Source organism: Mytilus edulis, chromosome 12 (assembly GCF_963676685.1).
Source record: "Mytilus edulis chromosome 12, xbMytEdul2.2, whole genome shotgun sequence".
Classification (NCBI taxonomy): domain Eukaryota; kingdom Metazoa; phylum Mollusca; class Bivalvia; order Mytilida; family Mytilidae; genus Mytilus; species Mytilus edulis.
In genome coordinates this window covers 74,034,533-74,051,533 of record NC_092355.1, presented here as the reverse complement: position 1 = coordinate 74,051,533, position 17,001 = coordinate 74,034,533, and the positions used below count along the sequence as shown (strand labels likewise).

Below are 17,001 nucleotides of genomic sequence, written 5' to 3'. Positions count from 1 at the left end.
GTTGTTGAAAGTTCATCAAGTTTATCCTTTAACTAAATTTCACATTATAAAATTGTTTCCATTTACTCAGCCAGTGAGCTTCTGTTTCTTTTACAAAAAAATTCTCCTCTGCAACTACTGGGCCAAATGAAATCAAACTTGGCCTCAATCATCCTCAGGATGTGTAGTTTGAAAAAATATCCGATTACCCTGCCCATCTAGCCAGATGGCGGCCATAGCTTAAATAGAATATGGGGGTAAAATGCAGTGTTTTGCTTATATCCCTGAAACTAAAGCACTGAAAGCAAATCTGACATGTATAAAAACGTTAATCAGGTAAAGATCTTCTGAACTGAAATATAAGACGCATCAGACAACCTTTTGTATGGTTGCTGCCTTAGAATTGGTAATTTTATAGAAATTTTAAAATTTTTGGTTAGTATCTTGAATATTATAATGAATGGAGATAAACTGTAAACAGCAAAATAAGATCTACACATAAGTTCAAAAGACCAAAATGGTCAATTGAATCCTGAGACAATTTAACCAACCTTGGCCAATATCATCATCAAGGTATTTAGTTATATATTATTTGTCAGATAACCCTGCGTACCAACCAAAATGTCTGTCATTGCTAAAATTTAACATAGGGATCAACAGTTTTGTCTAGTTTTTTTTAACCGTTATAAATAGAGAAAATCTGAAAGGAAACATGTTCAGAATAATGAGCTCTACCAATTGTCCATATAAAAGTCTAAATTGTTAGACAAATTCTTAGAGAAGTAATTGCCCATAAATTGCAAATTTTACGATTTTTTTCATTTCTATACGCCTGTTTATGGGACTTGTTATGGTATACTGTTGTCCATCTGTCTGTCCATCCAACTTCAACATGTTAGATATTACCTTAAAAACACTTTAACCAATTTGCATACAACTTTGATGAATTATTTATATCTTTTGACATGAGCTCCATTTAGTTTGGTTTTTTTTTTTCATTAAAAAAAGATTGATTTTTCCAGTGTTCAGACTCAAGAATGCTTTCACCTGAACTTGCAAGCAATGTTGGTGAATTATTTATACCTATATCTATTGACATGAGCTCCATTTCAAGTTTTATACATTTTAGATTTTATGTTTTCGACAAAAAAAATGTTCGAGTTACAGGGTTTTATTCATAAAATAGGGGGAATGTTCCAGTTTTTGGACAATAACTCAAGAATGCTTTCAGCAGTTCTCATAAAAATTTGGTAAATTTTTTAAATCTATTTATGTGAGCCTCATTAGAATTTTATAAATTTTAGATTTTATGTTTACGAGTTTTGGGGTTTTGTTCTTATCAAAGGGGTGATTTCTCGGTATTTGGACAATAACTCAAAAATGCTTTCATTAATTCTCATTAAACTTTGATGGATTATTTATATCTATTGATGTAAGCTCCACGGCCTCTACAAATTCCAGTAGGACAAGTACATATACCAAAACTTACTGGTCCGAATGAAATTGTTACTTGTCCAATTTTTTCTTATTACAAATACCCTTTTTAATTACATTTTAAGTTCATTAAAGTAGAACAAAACATATTCAAACAATAGAACAGAATTGGATGCATTTCTTTTGAAATACTCTTCAAAAATATGAGTCAGGTACAACTTGTTATGTCACAGGACTTAGGATCTAGTTTTCATCAATGCCTGTCTCATTAGACTCATGCGGCACCATCTGATAGGCCTTTACACTCATTGGATTTGTATCCTGTTTTTTTCAAGTTGAAAAAAGTGTATTCAAATGTAATTAATAAAAAGAAGAAGATATATATAAGGTCTGATTGCCAATGAGACAACTCTCTGCAAGAGACCAAATGACATAGATATTAATAACTATAGGTCACCATATTGCAAGTATTGTTTTTTTATACTTATGATCAAATATGATTTTGTGAATTTTATGATAAATAATTAAAAAAAACAATATTTTTGTGAAAAATTACTAGCATGGTATTTCTTATTATAAGGAACAAAATAAGATAGCAAAATGAAGTACTGATTTGTCTTGGTCCCGAAATGTCTCCTGCCTTGCCAAACTGTCTATCAATCATGTCTACTAAATATGTCTCATACGGTGCCTAACTGTCTGCTAAACTTGGAGCTCAATCTTTCCAAGTGACGAACTGTCCTGTAAAGTTGGGTCTTACTAAAATGCGCCTGGGAGCGCCCGGGGAAAAGAAAAAGTGCCCGGGGAAGAAAAAATAGCGCCCGGGGAACAGAAAAGGCGACCGGGGAAAATGTATAGATATTTCATTGGTATGAGACAACTTTGTGTTGATGAAATAAGTTATGCACATTAATTTTTTTTAATTTTAGACAAGTAATTTTCAAATTCAGATAGTAGACATTTGTTATAAAACAATAATGAATGTTTCAATTTTAACAATAATATAATTTATGAATACTATTTCGAAAGACTGATTATAATAGATCACAGTTTATGCGGAAGATTTATAAAATGTAAGACATCAAAAAACGATATCAAAATGAAAAATGTAAAAAAAACGGCGACTTAAATTTCACAGATAAATATTAATTTAATCAAAATTAAAAGAGTTACACATAATACATCAGCAAATAAAGCAGTACTATACATGTACCGTAGTTAAAACAAGGGGGTAAAAGCAGGAGTTTGGTTTAAATTTAAAAATAAGCATTAAAACCCTGAAAAGCACAGCCATTGAAACAGTTTTAGTTTCATAAAAAAGATATAATAAATGTATATCAGCATCTGCATAAAAAAGGGTTCACCATGCAGTTGCGAAAATATTAGACTTCAGGCATCGTATTCACATGTATATTAAGGATAAAACAAGCAGTGATTTTTTTGTTTTTTAATGAAAACATTTATTGTTATAAAATATTATTATTTTATTCTCTCGGGCGCTAATTTTCCTTCCCCGGGCGCTTTTTCCTTTCCCCGGGCGCTTCTTCTTTTCCCATGCGCTCTCGGGCGCTCTTTAGTAGGACCTGTAAAGTTACCTTATCTACAAAGTGCATCATTGATTCGGATCAGTAAGACTGGTTTTCTAAAATAGTATACCTTTTAACTGTTAAAAAGTGCCTTACAAAAAAACAGTTAAAAATTATCCATTGCAAGTAAACATGTTGAAGAAAAATGTATTGCATTTGAATAAACAGAATACCGAAACATGTCAAATTATTTTTTGTTTTTTGTTTAATATTATACTTGTTCATCAAGGTTGGATGAAATTTGTTTTTTGCAGAATAATTGTACTTGTCCCGACGGACAAGCGTGATACAGCTTTTACTTGTCCAACCTTTTTCCCTCTGGTACCGGACAATCGGACAATGTTATTGTCGAGGCCTGAGCTCCCTTATGATTTTCATAAATGTCTAATATGACATTGAAAATTAATTGAACTTAATTCTCTGAAAATGTGACGGGCACATCATGCGATAATAGCACACCTGTGTATTGCCTTTTATCATGAAAAATATGATATTTAGAGAGAGACATGATAATTAGAGAGACACATGATATTAAGAGAGCGACATGATATTTAGAGAGCGACATGATATTTAGAGAGAGACATGATATTTAGAGAGAGACATGATTTTTAGAGAGAGAGACATGATATTTAGAGAGCGACATGATATTTAGAGAGAGACATGATATTTAGAGAGAGACATGATATTTAGAGAGCGACATGATATTTAGAGAGAGACATGATATTTATAGAGAAACCTTTTTCTGTTAAGCCTCATTATGATTCAGTGTTGAAATCTTAGTTGACTTCTTATTAGAGTCAGCGTAATTAAGTGTAATGACAATTTTTACCATTTTTGCGGTTTTGCCTCGACATATCTTAAAATCAACAATAAATATATTGAATCTTTAATAGAAAATTACTAGAGAGACAAGATCTACAAATATGTCAACATGACCAAAACTGTTTACGACTATTTATTGAAGTTATTGCCATTTAATGATGATTTGTTTGCACATTATTTGGTCTGTATTTCTGAAAACTGTAAAAAAAATACCATACACTTTCGACCAACAAGTACAAATCCACAAATAAGCTAGAATGGTCTTTCTGTCGACTATTTTCCTTTAACATACATATGTAATGATATCGTTAACATAGTTTTGTCAATTATCTTAAAAATTCTAACATATAATATAAATAGAAATTTAAAAAAGAAAAAAAGTTCAGCAGGATACGATCCACACATTTGTCACATGATTTAAATTATCATCTAATTATTCATAGAAATATTCATCATTAATGACGATGTGTAATAAACAATGGCCATTGTTGAAGACCATGCCAGGAGGGGAATCTAGTATAAGGCATTTGGCATGATAATATGTATGATCCTTATCAAAAATTGCAAGAAACACAGCAGCTTGTACAAGTTGTTTCCATAAATGATCGAATGTGTTTCCCGCATTTCTAGCAGTTGTTTGCTGCTATTGTGAAATTAAATGAGATATATATAAAACCTATTAGCCAGTTTCAAAGTAGTTGCCCATAAATCAACTCATAGATACCAGGACTCAAATTTTACACTTACGTCAGACGCGCGTCTCGTCCACAAAAGACTCATCAGTGACGCTCAGAGCAAAAAATATTTATATCCAAATAAAACACGAAGTTGGAGAGCATTTAGGACCAAAAATTCCAAAACGTTTTGCCAAATACAGCTATAAGGTAATCTATTCCTGATGTAGATAAGCCTTAGTATTTAAAAAATTCAAAGTTTTGTTAAAACAGTTAAAATTTCCGTTCATCCCAATGAATAAAAGTTCACTATAGCGTGGTGAAAAAAAATGGCTTTTTGAAAATGCTAGATTTACTGGAGTTTTTTCCTCTCACAGACACAGATAAATAGATAATGTGTTGAACTTTTATTCCATCTTTCTATCAGAGGAAACAGTTCATAGAAGATCAATGATAAAATATTGACGAAGGGTATTCATTTGGGAAATACATACCATGATATTTTTTGTCCCGTATGTTTTGATTTAAAAAGAAGAGGATCATAGGATAAATTTTTAAAAACTATGAAGTTATTAAATGTATTCAAAGTATTAAATTTTCATAGAACTTATTGTGCGAAAATGGATTCTTTACTACAAGGATCCGCATCACGAGGTTTTTTTTGAGGTATGGTAATTTACAGGAAAATGAATCTCACTTCATACCTCGAAAATTTAACCACACACGTGAAAATGTCTCGGCTTCAAAACAAGCCATCATACTTATCCAAGTTTACGATATGGATTGAGCCTCAGAAGAAAAAGTTAATATTAACCGCCTATGGAAAATCTTTTGTGCATATTGACCAATTTGATGTTTTCATTATTCTGTTTTATGATTTCACCAATTTCGATATGAATATGAAGGGCAAATCTTGCACTACTAGTATATATAGCTGTTTATTTTGTTATGGTGTGTGTGTCGTAATCCCATTAAGTGTTTATCATGTCCATATGTTTGCTCATTCGTATGTGTATAAAATATTAGATAAGATATTAAATTTTTGAATGTCACATGGCTGTTGTCTGCCAATTTAAACTTCAGATTCTAAATAAACATTTAAAAATTAAATACAGTAAATGCATGAAATACAGGCACACCAAAGAATTGTTATATGTGTATACTTAATTGGATCAAGTGAAGTTGTGATATTCTTCTTTATAAACCAAATCTTCATGAACAAAAATCATTGCAGGTGATATGGTTCCAACTGAGATCAAATTAATGGCCGACAAAAGATCAATTGATATGTACCTCAAACTACTTCAGTCAGGCTATGAATTAAAGAGAGATATACGTTTAGTAGTTGTTGGGAAAAAAGGTGCTGGAAAGACATCATTGATTAGAAGATTGTTTGGTGAAGAAATTACAGATGTTACCAGTACAAATGGAATAGAAATTCACAAAATTCAATGCAAAGCGATGTCTGATGATGGCATATGGAATAAACAAGAAGGTATGGTATTGGTAATTAAAAAAATTTGTGTGGCTTATCTGGTACACTTATCATAATGGTCTGATGGTATAGTCTTTCATATATCTGTTGGTATCAAGTTCTTTAAAGTCTTGTTTTGAGGTGAATCATCGGTACATATTTCCTCGGAACATGCGGAAAGAATGTTCTTATACTTTACCAAAAAGAAGATTTTACTATGGTTTTTCTAAATGATGATAAAAAGTATTGACCACCGGGGTACTAAAGGCTCTATGTGAGCTGATGTCATCACTTAAACTCCGTCCGTCGTCGACGTCTGTCGTCGTTTTATGTCATCTTAAACTATTTCAAAAATCTTCTCCTCTGAAACTACTGGACCAAATAGCTTCAAACTTAAACTGAATTTTCTTTAGGGTATCTAGTTTATAAAGTGTATCCCAAATGGAAATTCATGCTCAAATTCTAAAAGGTATATTGAAAAACAAAAATAATCATTGGACAAAGATTTAAGCAAAATGTAGCAGGTAAGCGATTCAGGCTCTTTGGAGTTTCTTGTATTATGACAAATGTCGCTAAATATTGACAAAGTTTGCTGATATTGTTAATGAAAAAAAAATGTTGCATAAAACGAAATCTATGAGGTGGAGTTCTGAAAAAAAATAATATTAGAAGATATGTTTTTTTTTACTTAAGGAGTTATCTTCCCTTCAATGGACTAGAAGTATGCCCGGTAAGACACCTGTTTGGCCACAATATATAGGGTTTTTACAAAAATGTTAAATTGATTATATCTAATTATCTATTAAATGTTTTAGAAAGTAACACACTTTTGTAACATAAATATGGACTGTTAGGTTATATAATTGACATGCATTAGGAACTAGCTACTGAAAAAATATTTATTTGAACATTTTTGCTAACTTTAAGTCGTTTTTTATTTGCATTTGTAAAATTGAGAGTTTGTTCTTGATATTTATTCATACATTGTATTTTATGATACATAATATTTATAAATGTTGAGAGCGAACACAAACGTGGCCACTATCATTTCATGACAATAAAAAAAAACATATGACAAGTGACATTAAAAGGTATATTTAAAAGCTTTAATGACCAATATAGTCCAAATGTTTTACAAATGTTTTACAATAACCAATTGAATCAATATATAGACACTTAAGTGTTCAGAAATGTTAAGAATCTTTCATTTGATGTACTTTGAATGTTAGGCCAAAATTAGCCGTTAACAAACTTTCTTCTGTGATTCTTTGGCTCATACCAGTGATACCACATCTTTGTTATATCTATACAGTAGTTTGGCAACTATTATTAGTGATTTTGAACTAATCAGTAATTTGCAATGTTACGTTTTCTGTTAAGTTAGTTTGTAAGATCTACATGTGATATATCAATGATTGTGTGTTTGTAGTCGAATTACTATCAGCTGAGTTTGACGACTGTTTTGAAGCCCTGCTTCTGTGTCATCAGCCAGTCACTTGTAATTAATTAGCAGCTTTCAATTTAAAGTTTTCTGTTAAAATAATTGAAAACAATGTTTAATTGGAATAAGTTATGATAGACAATGATAATTTCTATAAATATGCATTATTAACTAAATTTACTCTATGGTCCAGCAACTTTAAAATAAATAACAATGTTACTGTTTTTCGGGTTTATTTTGTAGAATAGATTTCTTTAATTTATAATTTGTGAGTACTGTTAGTATAAATATAATTCATGTTTTGACTATTGATATTTGAATCTTTTTAATGAGAATGAAAGAGGTGCGAAGTTTAAATTACTTTTAACTCACCTGGCTCAAAGGGCCAATTGAGCTTTTCCCATCACTTTGCATCCGTCATCCGTTGTCTGTCGTCTGTCGTTCGGCGTCGTTAACTTTTACAAAAATCTTCTGCTCTGATACTAGTGGGCCAAATTAAACCAAACTTGGCCACAATCATCATTTGGGTATCTAGTTTAGAAAATGTTTCCGGTGACCCGTCCATCCAACTTGAATGGCCGCCATGGCTTAAAATTGAACATAGGGGTTAAATGTAGATTTTGGCTTATAACTCTGTAACCAAAGCATTAAGAGCAAATCTGTCATGGTCAAGATCTGTCTGCTCTCAAATTTTCATACAAGTTGGGAAACCCTTTGTTGGGTTGCTGCCCCAGAAATAGCAATTGACCCCCTAAGGAGTTATTGTCCTTTCTAGTAAATTTTTAACAATTTTCATAAAATTTGTAAATTTTTACTAACATTTTCCACTGAAACTACTGGGTCAATCATTATAGATAGAGATAATTGTAAGCAGCAAGATTTTCAGTAAAGTAATATCTACAAACACGTCACTATCACCAAAACGCAATTTTGTCATGAATCCATCTATGTTCTTTATGGAATATTCACATAGACCAAGGTGAGCGACACAGGCTCTTTAGAGCCTCTAGTTATGTTCTCTAAAACCATTTAGTATTCTATGTCGTTTTTTCTCTACAGTTGTTTTTCCTTCGGCTGTGGTCATTTTGTTTTTTTAAGTACGAAGTTGGTATCTTTCTCCATGTGTTATGCTTTTTTGATACTCTTATCTTTAGAATTTTCTCATATCTTTGTAGTATTTTACACAAAATATTAGACAAAAAATAATAATTTAATTTTTTAATCATAGAAAACTATGAAGATACTCAAACTCAAGCAAGACTTTTAAAACAGTATGTAGGAAAACTTCAGGACAAAAGACCAATTCAAAAACCAATAGAATCCCACAGAGACTTTAAAGACAACACATCAGTAACATCTTTTGATGAATCAAAGAAATCAGAGACTGCATCCAAGCTGATAATAAAACCTCCAGAAGTAGCTGAACCTCAATCAGAACCTCAAGTAACTCCCCAGCAGCCCTCTGAACAAGCGGCAAGGGATTTCGAAAATATGCTAACCGCTCAATCTAAAGTTGATGTAAATGACACAGAGGAATATGCCACATTTTTTCTATGGGATTTTGCAGGAGATGAAGAATTTTACCACACACATCAAACCTTTCTGTCCCAAGATGCAATGTATCTTGTTGTTACAAAGCTCAATGAAGCTGATGATCATAATGCACAAGGTAATATTCTTTGATAAATGAGTATGTTTAACAATTATACTTTTTTTTATTTATTTTAAAGTTTGTTTTCAAACAGACTGAATAAATAATCCTTGGCATAGATTACCTTAGCTGTAGTTGGCAAAACTTTTAGGGATTTTGGTCCTCAATGCTGTTCCACTTCGTAAAAAGTAAAGCACCACCTCAATATAAATCGCAATATTTTTTTAACTATTGCAAAAATGTTTTGTGTTAAGAATTGCCTATAACATACATTTACAACGACCAAAAAAATTTAACCCCGATAAACACGCCAAGTAGCTTTTTATTAAAGGTCATCTGCACGTTTTTGAATACACTGTTTCGATGCCGTAAAATCTTGTTCTTACTGTCTGGCGTAATCATCAATGTTAATCACACCATCATGTCAGATTTTCGCAACGTCATGTTCACACAGGAACTGTAAATGTTAAACCAAGATCCGAACGACTCCGCCTAATTACCGATCGTGGTGTCAGACTGCTTATTGGACGTGCTTAAGCCAATTTATTTACTCCTGCCCCAAAGCTTAGATGCCATGGGACACAAGGTGGATGTGTTAGAATATTGGGCTGTCTACTTCATAAAGGCTACTTACATGGAAGAGCATGTCATGTTGTCGAGTGACCAGCAATATTGTTTGGAAAATTTCACTGAATAAAACATAGGACCCCAAAATAAAATGGTTCCGTCAAATTTTAAATTTCAATTTAAATTCAAAATGTATATAAACCTTAAACCATATCATTTCAACTAAAACTTTTAATGATTATTTGCAAATTTTATCAACACCCATAAACACTTTTTATAATATACTAAGATAACTAAGAAGCACATGATACTGTCGAATGACACAACATCTAAATACCAGATAAAGCTACTTATTCTGACAGTATCCAAGTATCTTTACCATGATAATCAAACTTGGCATATTTACCAAACAATTAATCAAGCAACTGTTATTGATAATAGAAAATTAACTAATTTTTCAAATTCTAAATAACTTTATTGTTGTAATTCATATTTTTATTACCACAACAAATAATTACATATCACTAAACTATATCTCTAACATGCATGATTGTATTATTAGGTCTTTCCACCTTTCTTGTGAAAAGACCTGTTGAATTTGTTCTGATTATTTTTTTAATTTTGTTTTCTTCCGCCTAATTTTTTTCTTGTGGTGTAAAAATGTTTCAAAAGATGTCGCTTAGTTTTTTTGTATATGATATCATACAGTCTATACGCTTTTGAAACTGATCCTGTTTAAACGAACACTTTTCTTTGTAAATGTTATCGCCTCAAACACTGTTTTTATACGACCGCAAAATTTGAAAAAAATTTCGTCGTATATTGCTATCACGTTGGCGTCGTCGTCGTCGTCGTCCGATACTTTTAGTTTTCGCACTCTAACTTTAGTAAAAGGGATAAATCTATGAAATTTTAACACAAGGTTTATGACCACAAAAGGAAGGTTGGGATTGATTTTAAGAGTGTTGATCCCAACATTTTAGGAATTAGGGGCAAAAAAGGGCCCAAATAAGCATATTCTTTTTTTTCACACAGTAACTTTAGTTTAAGTAAATAGAAATCTATGAAATTTTAACACAAGGTTTAAAACCACAAAAGGAAGGTTGGGATTGATTTTGGGAGTTTTGGTTCTAACAGTTTAGAAATAAGGGGCCAAAAAGGGGTCCAAATAAGCATTTTTTCTTGGTTTTTAAGTAAATAGAAATCAATTGGAGTTATCTTTCTTTGTATAAAATAGTAGTTGAATCAACTTTTTTGCACCATAACTTTAGTATTATTGAATGGAAATCTATGAAATTTTATCAGAAGGTGTATGACCACAAAAGAAATATTGGTATTGTTTTTGGGAGTTTTGGTCCTTACAGTTTAGGAATTAGGGGCCAAGAAGGGGTCCAAATAAGCATTTTTTGGGGTTTTCGTACCATAACTTTAGTATAAGTAAAAAGAAATCTATGAAATTTAAATACAAGGTTTATGACCATAAAAGGAAGGTTGGTATTGATTTTGGGAGTTTTGGTCCTAACAGTTTAGGAATAAGGGGCCCAAAGGGTCCAAAATTAAACTTTGTTTGATTTCATCAAAAATTTAATAATTGGGGCTCTTTGATATGCCGAATCTAACTGTGTATGTAGATTCTTAATTTATGGTCTCGTTTTCAAATTGGTCTACACTAAGGTCCAAAGGGTCCAAAATTAAACTTAGTTTGATTTTGACAACAATTGAATCCTTGGGGTTCTTTGATATGCTGAATCTAAATTCTAAATATGAACTTAGATTTTTTATTATTGGCCCAGTTTTCAAGTTGGTCCAAATAAGGGTTCAAAATCAAACTTTGTTTGATTTTATCAAAAACTGAATAAATGGGGTTCTTTGATATGCCAAATCTAACTGTGTATGAAGATTCTTGATTTTTGGTCCTGTTTTCAAATTGGTCTACATTAAAGTCCAAAGGGTCAAAAATAAAACTTAGTTTGATTTTAACAAAAAATGAATTTTTGGGGTTCTTTGATATGCTGAATCCAAACATGTACTTAGATTTTTGATTATGGGCCCAGTTTTCAAGTTGGTCCAAATCAGGATCTAAAATTATTATATTAAGTATTGTGCAATAGCAAGAAATTTTCAATTGCACAGTACTCAGCAATAACAAGAAATCTTCAATTGCACAGTATTACGCAATAGCAAGAAATCTTCAATTGCAGAGTATTGTGCAATAGCAAGTATTTTCAATTGCACAGTATTACGCAATAGCAAGAAATATCTAATTGCACAATATTGTGCAATAGCAAGAATTTCAATTGGAGTTATCTTTCTTTGTCAAGAATAGGTAGTTGAATCAACTAAAATCATTGTTTTATACAATATACAATGTATATTCACTTTTACTACCAACTGATAAATTAAGACAATCTTTACCATTCAGTGATAACAAGCACATTTTTACATTTTAATATTTTATGATGTATTGAAATTAGTAATTATTGTTGCAAACTCCATTAGAAATTTGAATTGGGATTAGTTTTGGAATAAATGATAGGGGGATGTGAAAAAAAAATGGGGGGGGGGATTCAATTTTTCTCATTTGAAATTTCATAAATAAAAAGAAATTTCTTCAACCATTTTTTTGAGAGGATTAATATTCAACAGCATAGTGAATTTCTCAAAGGCAAAACAAAATTTTTAAGTTCATTAGACCACATTCATTATGTGTCCGAAACCTATGCTGTGTCAACTATTTAATCACAATCCCAATTTAGATTTGTATCCAGCTTGAATGTTGTGTCCATACTTGCCCAAACCGTTCTGGGTTCAACCTCTGCGGTCGTATAAAGCTGCACCCTGCGAAGCATCTGGTTCTTGTTATCATATCTACTCCGCAACCATAAAAGAAAGCCACAAATTTATTTTTCCAAATTGCTCGTTATATCCTCAGGATGTTACGTTTAATTTTCACCGAAGCTTTACGAAGACTCATATGAGAGTTATTTCCCCTTTTGTATTGAAATAAATGAAATAAATTTGTAACTGGAAAACGTGATAGTGGCCTAGGGTCTTTTGATTTGAGGTCCTTGGTCCCAAAAAATGAAAATGAGGTCAATGTCAAAGGTCAAGGTCATGTTCAAAAATATGATTTTGGCTTGTTATCTCATATTTTCAGAAATCCTATAAGATATCGACAAAATATTTTCACAAGATGTGTAATGTGACATGGCATAACACGTAAATTTTAGTTAAAAAAGTACGTAAACATTTGATGCGACTTTTCCCCCCTTTTATATCTTATATTAGTTGTATGATAATATAACTCATTAACAATATAAAGTAGAGGCCTGGGGTCTTTTGATTTTAGTTCCTTGGTTTTTGACCTTGGAATTGAGCTCAAGGTCATAGACAAAATTCACGTTCTAGATTTTGACCTTTGCTTTTACTTCATATGTTATACATGATAAAGAGATGGGACTTTTTGCAATAGGTTGCAAGCAATGTGAACTTGTAAACGGAACCGGAAGTGACCTTTTGTTTACCGGAAATAGCTATTTTTTGTTCTAAATTATTGTTAAAGTATGTAAAACCATATATTTTTTTAATCAGTGTCAATTAAACTATCAAACTATACCGGAAATACCATCATTTGAACTGGAAGTAAACAATTATCTCCCTTATCTATATTTTTCCCCATAGAAACCATACATTTTTTGAATCAGCGTTCAATAAGCTGTCATTTGACGCTACTACTGACATTTCAAACCAAATTTTAATATTTTCATATGAAAAAATCTTTACGGGTGGAAAGACCATGGTTCTCTGAACAATTGGTTTTTAATTTTAATTTTAGTTTCTTGTGTACAATTTGGAAATTAGTATGGCGTTCATTATCACTGAACTAGTATATAATTGTTTAAGGGCTAGCTACGGGAATTTCTCGCTACATTGAAGACCTGTTGATGACCTTCTGCTGTTGTTTTTTTATTTGGTCGGGTTTTTGTCTTTTTAACACATTCCCCATGTCCATTCTCAATTTTATGCTATATTTCACACTATTAGCTCATGAATCCATTTAGGTTCTGAATAAACATGTTTCTTCCTGTCTCATTTAAATGTACAGTATATACAAGTCTTCTCTTTGAAATGTTCGAGTTATCAATAAAGACAAAATCAAACCTTCTACACAATTCGTTACTGTGTGTATTAAAATCATTAATTCTAGAGTTTACTACATCATTGGTTGCATGTTTTTATACATCCAGAAAAAGCAAATGCTATATCATGCTTAGTTTGTGATGCACGTATAGAACTGAAAACATACAGTATATCTTTTTTTGCGTTTTTTAATTGGATGTCTCCAGGTTTAAAATGTTTATTTAAATCATTAGTTTCAGAATGAAAAATAACAATGAATGCATCTAATATACCAATCAAACGTACCAAACAATGGAAAGAATCCAGCAATTTTGCACCACCATTTGAAACTACATGTACATTATCATAAACATCTGTCAAAAATCGAATCATAAAGCGTATTTGTTACAGAAAAACTAGTTTTAGTTTTAGGTTTTTGTTTAAAACTGGTTTTGATTGGTTTTGGTTTAGGTGCAGGTTTAAAACTGGTTTTGGTTGAGATATTTTTCAAAAAGTTTATCTAAAAAACATGATGTCAAAATACTTGGGCATGTTCGTCTCTTTTGCAGAATCTCCAGAATGCCTTTTGGTGAAGATCAATAAAATAAAAATTTTGCTATGTTCGATGACATGAAATTGAGACAAGTGCCTGGGACGAGTGCCTGTGAAAATTACTGATAAAAAACTGAGGACATCTTAGATATTAGTTTATCCATGTTTATGCCCCACCAACGACCTGGTCTGTGCGTCCCTTTGTTCGTTCGTTCGTCCGTTCGTTCGTCCATCCGTTCGTTCGTCCGTCTGTCCCGCTTAAGGTCAAAGATTTGGTAAAGGTAGTTTTGGTGAAGTTGAAGTCCAATCGACTTCAAACTTAGTACACATGTTCCGTGTGATATGATCTTTCAAATCGTAATGCCAAATTAGAGTTTTTACCCCAATTTTACGGTCCACTGAACATGGAAAAAGATAGTGCGAGTGGGGCATTTGTAAACTGAGGACACATTCTTGTTTTTTTAAGTAACCGAAGTTGATTTTTTTGTATAAAGCAAAGATATCAGAAAGTTATCAAAATCATTTTTCTCTGATGGTTCTACAAGAAAATCTTCTAGTCCTAACTATTATTTCTAATGCAAAACTTCGATGGTCAAAACCTTTGCACTACGACTTTTTAAAGTCTTCATTGTATTTGAATGTATATGTAGCGATACAACGTATAGCAAACGCTTCAGTCTGGGGGAACAATATTTTTTTCAGTACCACTTGCAGCTAGCTTTGAACAAATTTCTAGTAATTGTAAATACTTTTAGTTGGACGCTTTGAGTCTATTTTCTTAATGTAAGTTGGCCGGTTTCTTTTCTTTTTGTACTGCCACACTACTGTTTCAGTTTTGGGGAGGATTGAGTGCTTTGTACATGTTTAAACCTGCCACATTCTGTATGTATGTTGCGGGTTTTTCTCCTTTGAATGGTTTTACATTTGTGATTTCTGGTTCTTTTATAGCCGACTATTTGCTTATTGTTGAGGGCTGTATGGTGACCTATGCTGTATCATTTGGTATCTTAAAAAGAGCTGTCTCATTGGCAATCATACCACATATTCGTTTTAATATCAACACCTGCCATATTCTTTATGAACCTGTTTAGTGGTTGTTGTTGGTTCATGTCTCAACTCATATTTTTGTTTTGTTTTGTATAGTTAGGCCGTTAGTTTTTTTCATTTGAATGTTTTCTTTTCATGGCCATTTATATATCAGATATGTTCCTTACGTCGTAAATACAATCCCATTCCCTTCATGAATGTAACCTACAGAATTAGACTATATACCGGATGTGTAATCACATAAGCAACAAGACAGGTGCCACATGTGGAGCAGGATCTGCTTACCCTTCCGGAGCACCTGAGATCACCCCTAGTTTTTGGTGGGGTTCGTGTTGTTTATTCTTTAGTTTTCTATGTTGTGTCATGTGTACTATTGTTTTTCTGTTTGTCGTTTTCATGTTTAGCCTTGGCGTTGTAAGTTTGTTTAAGATTTATGATTTTGACTGTCCCTTTGGTATCTTTCGTCCCTCTTTTATAGACACCTTTAAAGTATCTGGTTTTGTCATTGTTGAAGGCCTTAAGGTTGCCTTTAATTGCTTACATCCACTTCATATTTGGTTAGTTGCCTCATTAGCAATAATATCACATCTCTTGATTCTTACATTATATACCTGACTTTTAATCTCGTGTTTTCCTGAACATGCATGAAATATTTGTCACTGGCGTTAGAAATTAGCACCATTTTAAACTTGTGTTAAATAATCCTTGACACTGCAGAAAGAAAGAGGTGTAGTTTTGCTTGGAATTTAGACAAAAAAAATCAAAAATCTCTTGATAATTTAGATACGGACAGACACACCCAGTCAAAGTATATCAATCTCTGTTAAAAAGAGATGTGAACACTGTATACCAATATCAATGAATTATCAATGGTGGTGCACCATACCTAGTCACAATTAAGTTCAACATGTTACATGTACCTGTCAAAAGTTTCAGTGTTCATACCAATTCGAGAATGGAGCCATTTTTTTTTATTTCACAATGAGTTGTGCTTATCTTAATGCAACAACATATAATTATACCAAACATCACTGACCTAGAACATTGTAGAAATGACGACTTAATCACAAATTTTAACAATTCTAACAATTTCAAAAGCTTTTGTTCTCATAGGCTATTTCAATTTATTTCAGTTATGAATTTTAGTAATGCTTACATTTTTTTTTATCTGATTGTTATTTCATAACATTAATCGTCATCTCAGTATTTTCAAATTAACAACAAATAAAAATTTACAATTTGAAACTTTTTTTAATGCCAATTTTTACAAGAAGGTAACTGCCAGACTGAGAAAAATAGCAATTACAGCAACTAATAAACGACCAAACAAATGCATATAGTGTTCTTAATTAACATAAATAATTATCTATATAAAAATATTTGAAGTTAAAAAACACAAAAAGGTGATACTAGTACATTAGCATTGAAAATCCACTAAAAAGATCAATTTGACCATATCTAGTATATCGAATCTGCATAAAATTTTCCGCGACCACTACACTGCATCAACATTGCCGCCATTGTAAACCCTAAACCGAAGCCACAAACCACCCCTGGACATGGTTTGCATAGTTTCTGGAACCAGTTTGGGTTCGAGAATAACAAACGGCTAACCAGTTAGGTTCGAAACTAGTTTCAAACTGGTTTTCATGAAC

The 17,001-nt window shown here is 32.0% G+C and overlaps 1 protein-coding gene across 1 annotated transcript in view; it reads left to right on the top strand.

Moving 5' to 3' along the window:
* The window catches only part of LOC139497836 (uncharacterized), a 62,998-nt gene that overhangs the window by 25,590 nt on the left and 20,407 nt on the right, over window positions 1-17,001 (top strand). The window contains exons 8-9 of the mRNA XM_071286074.1: window positions 5,730-5,990; window positions 8,639-9,079. Coding sequence (XP_071142175.1) covers window positions 5,730-5,990; window positions 8,639-9,079 — 702 coding nt within the window. The remainder of the gene's footprint in view (window positions 1-5,729; window positions 5,991-8,638; window positions 9,080-17,001) is intronic.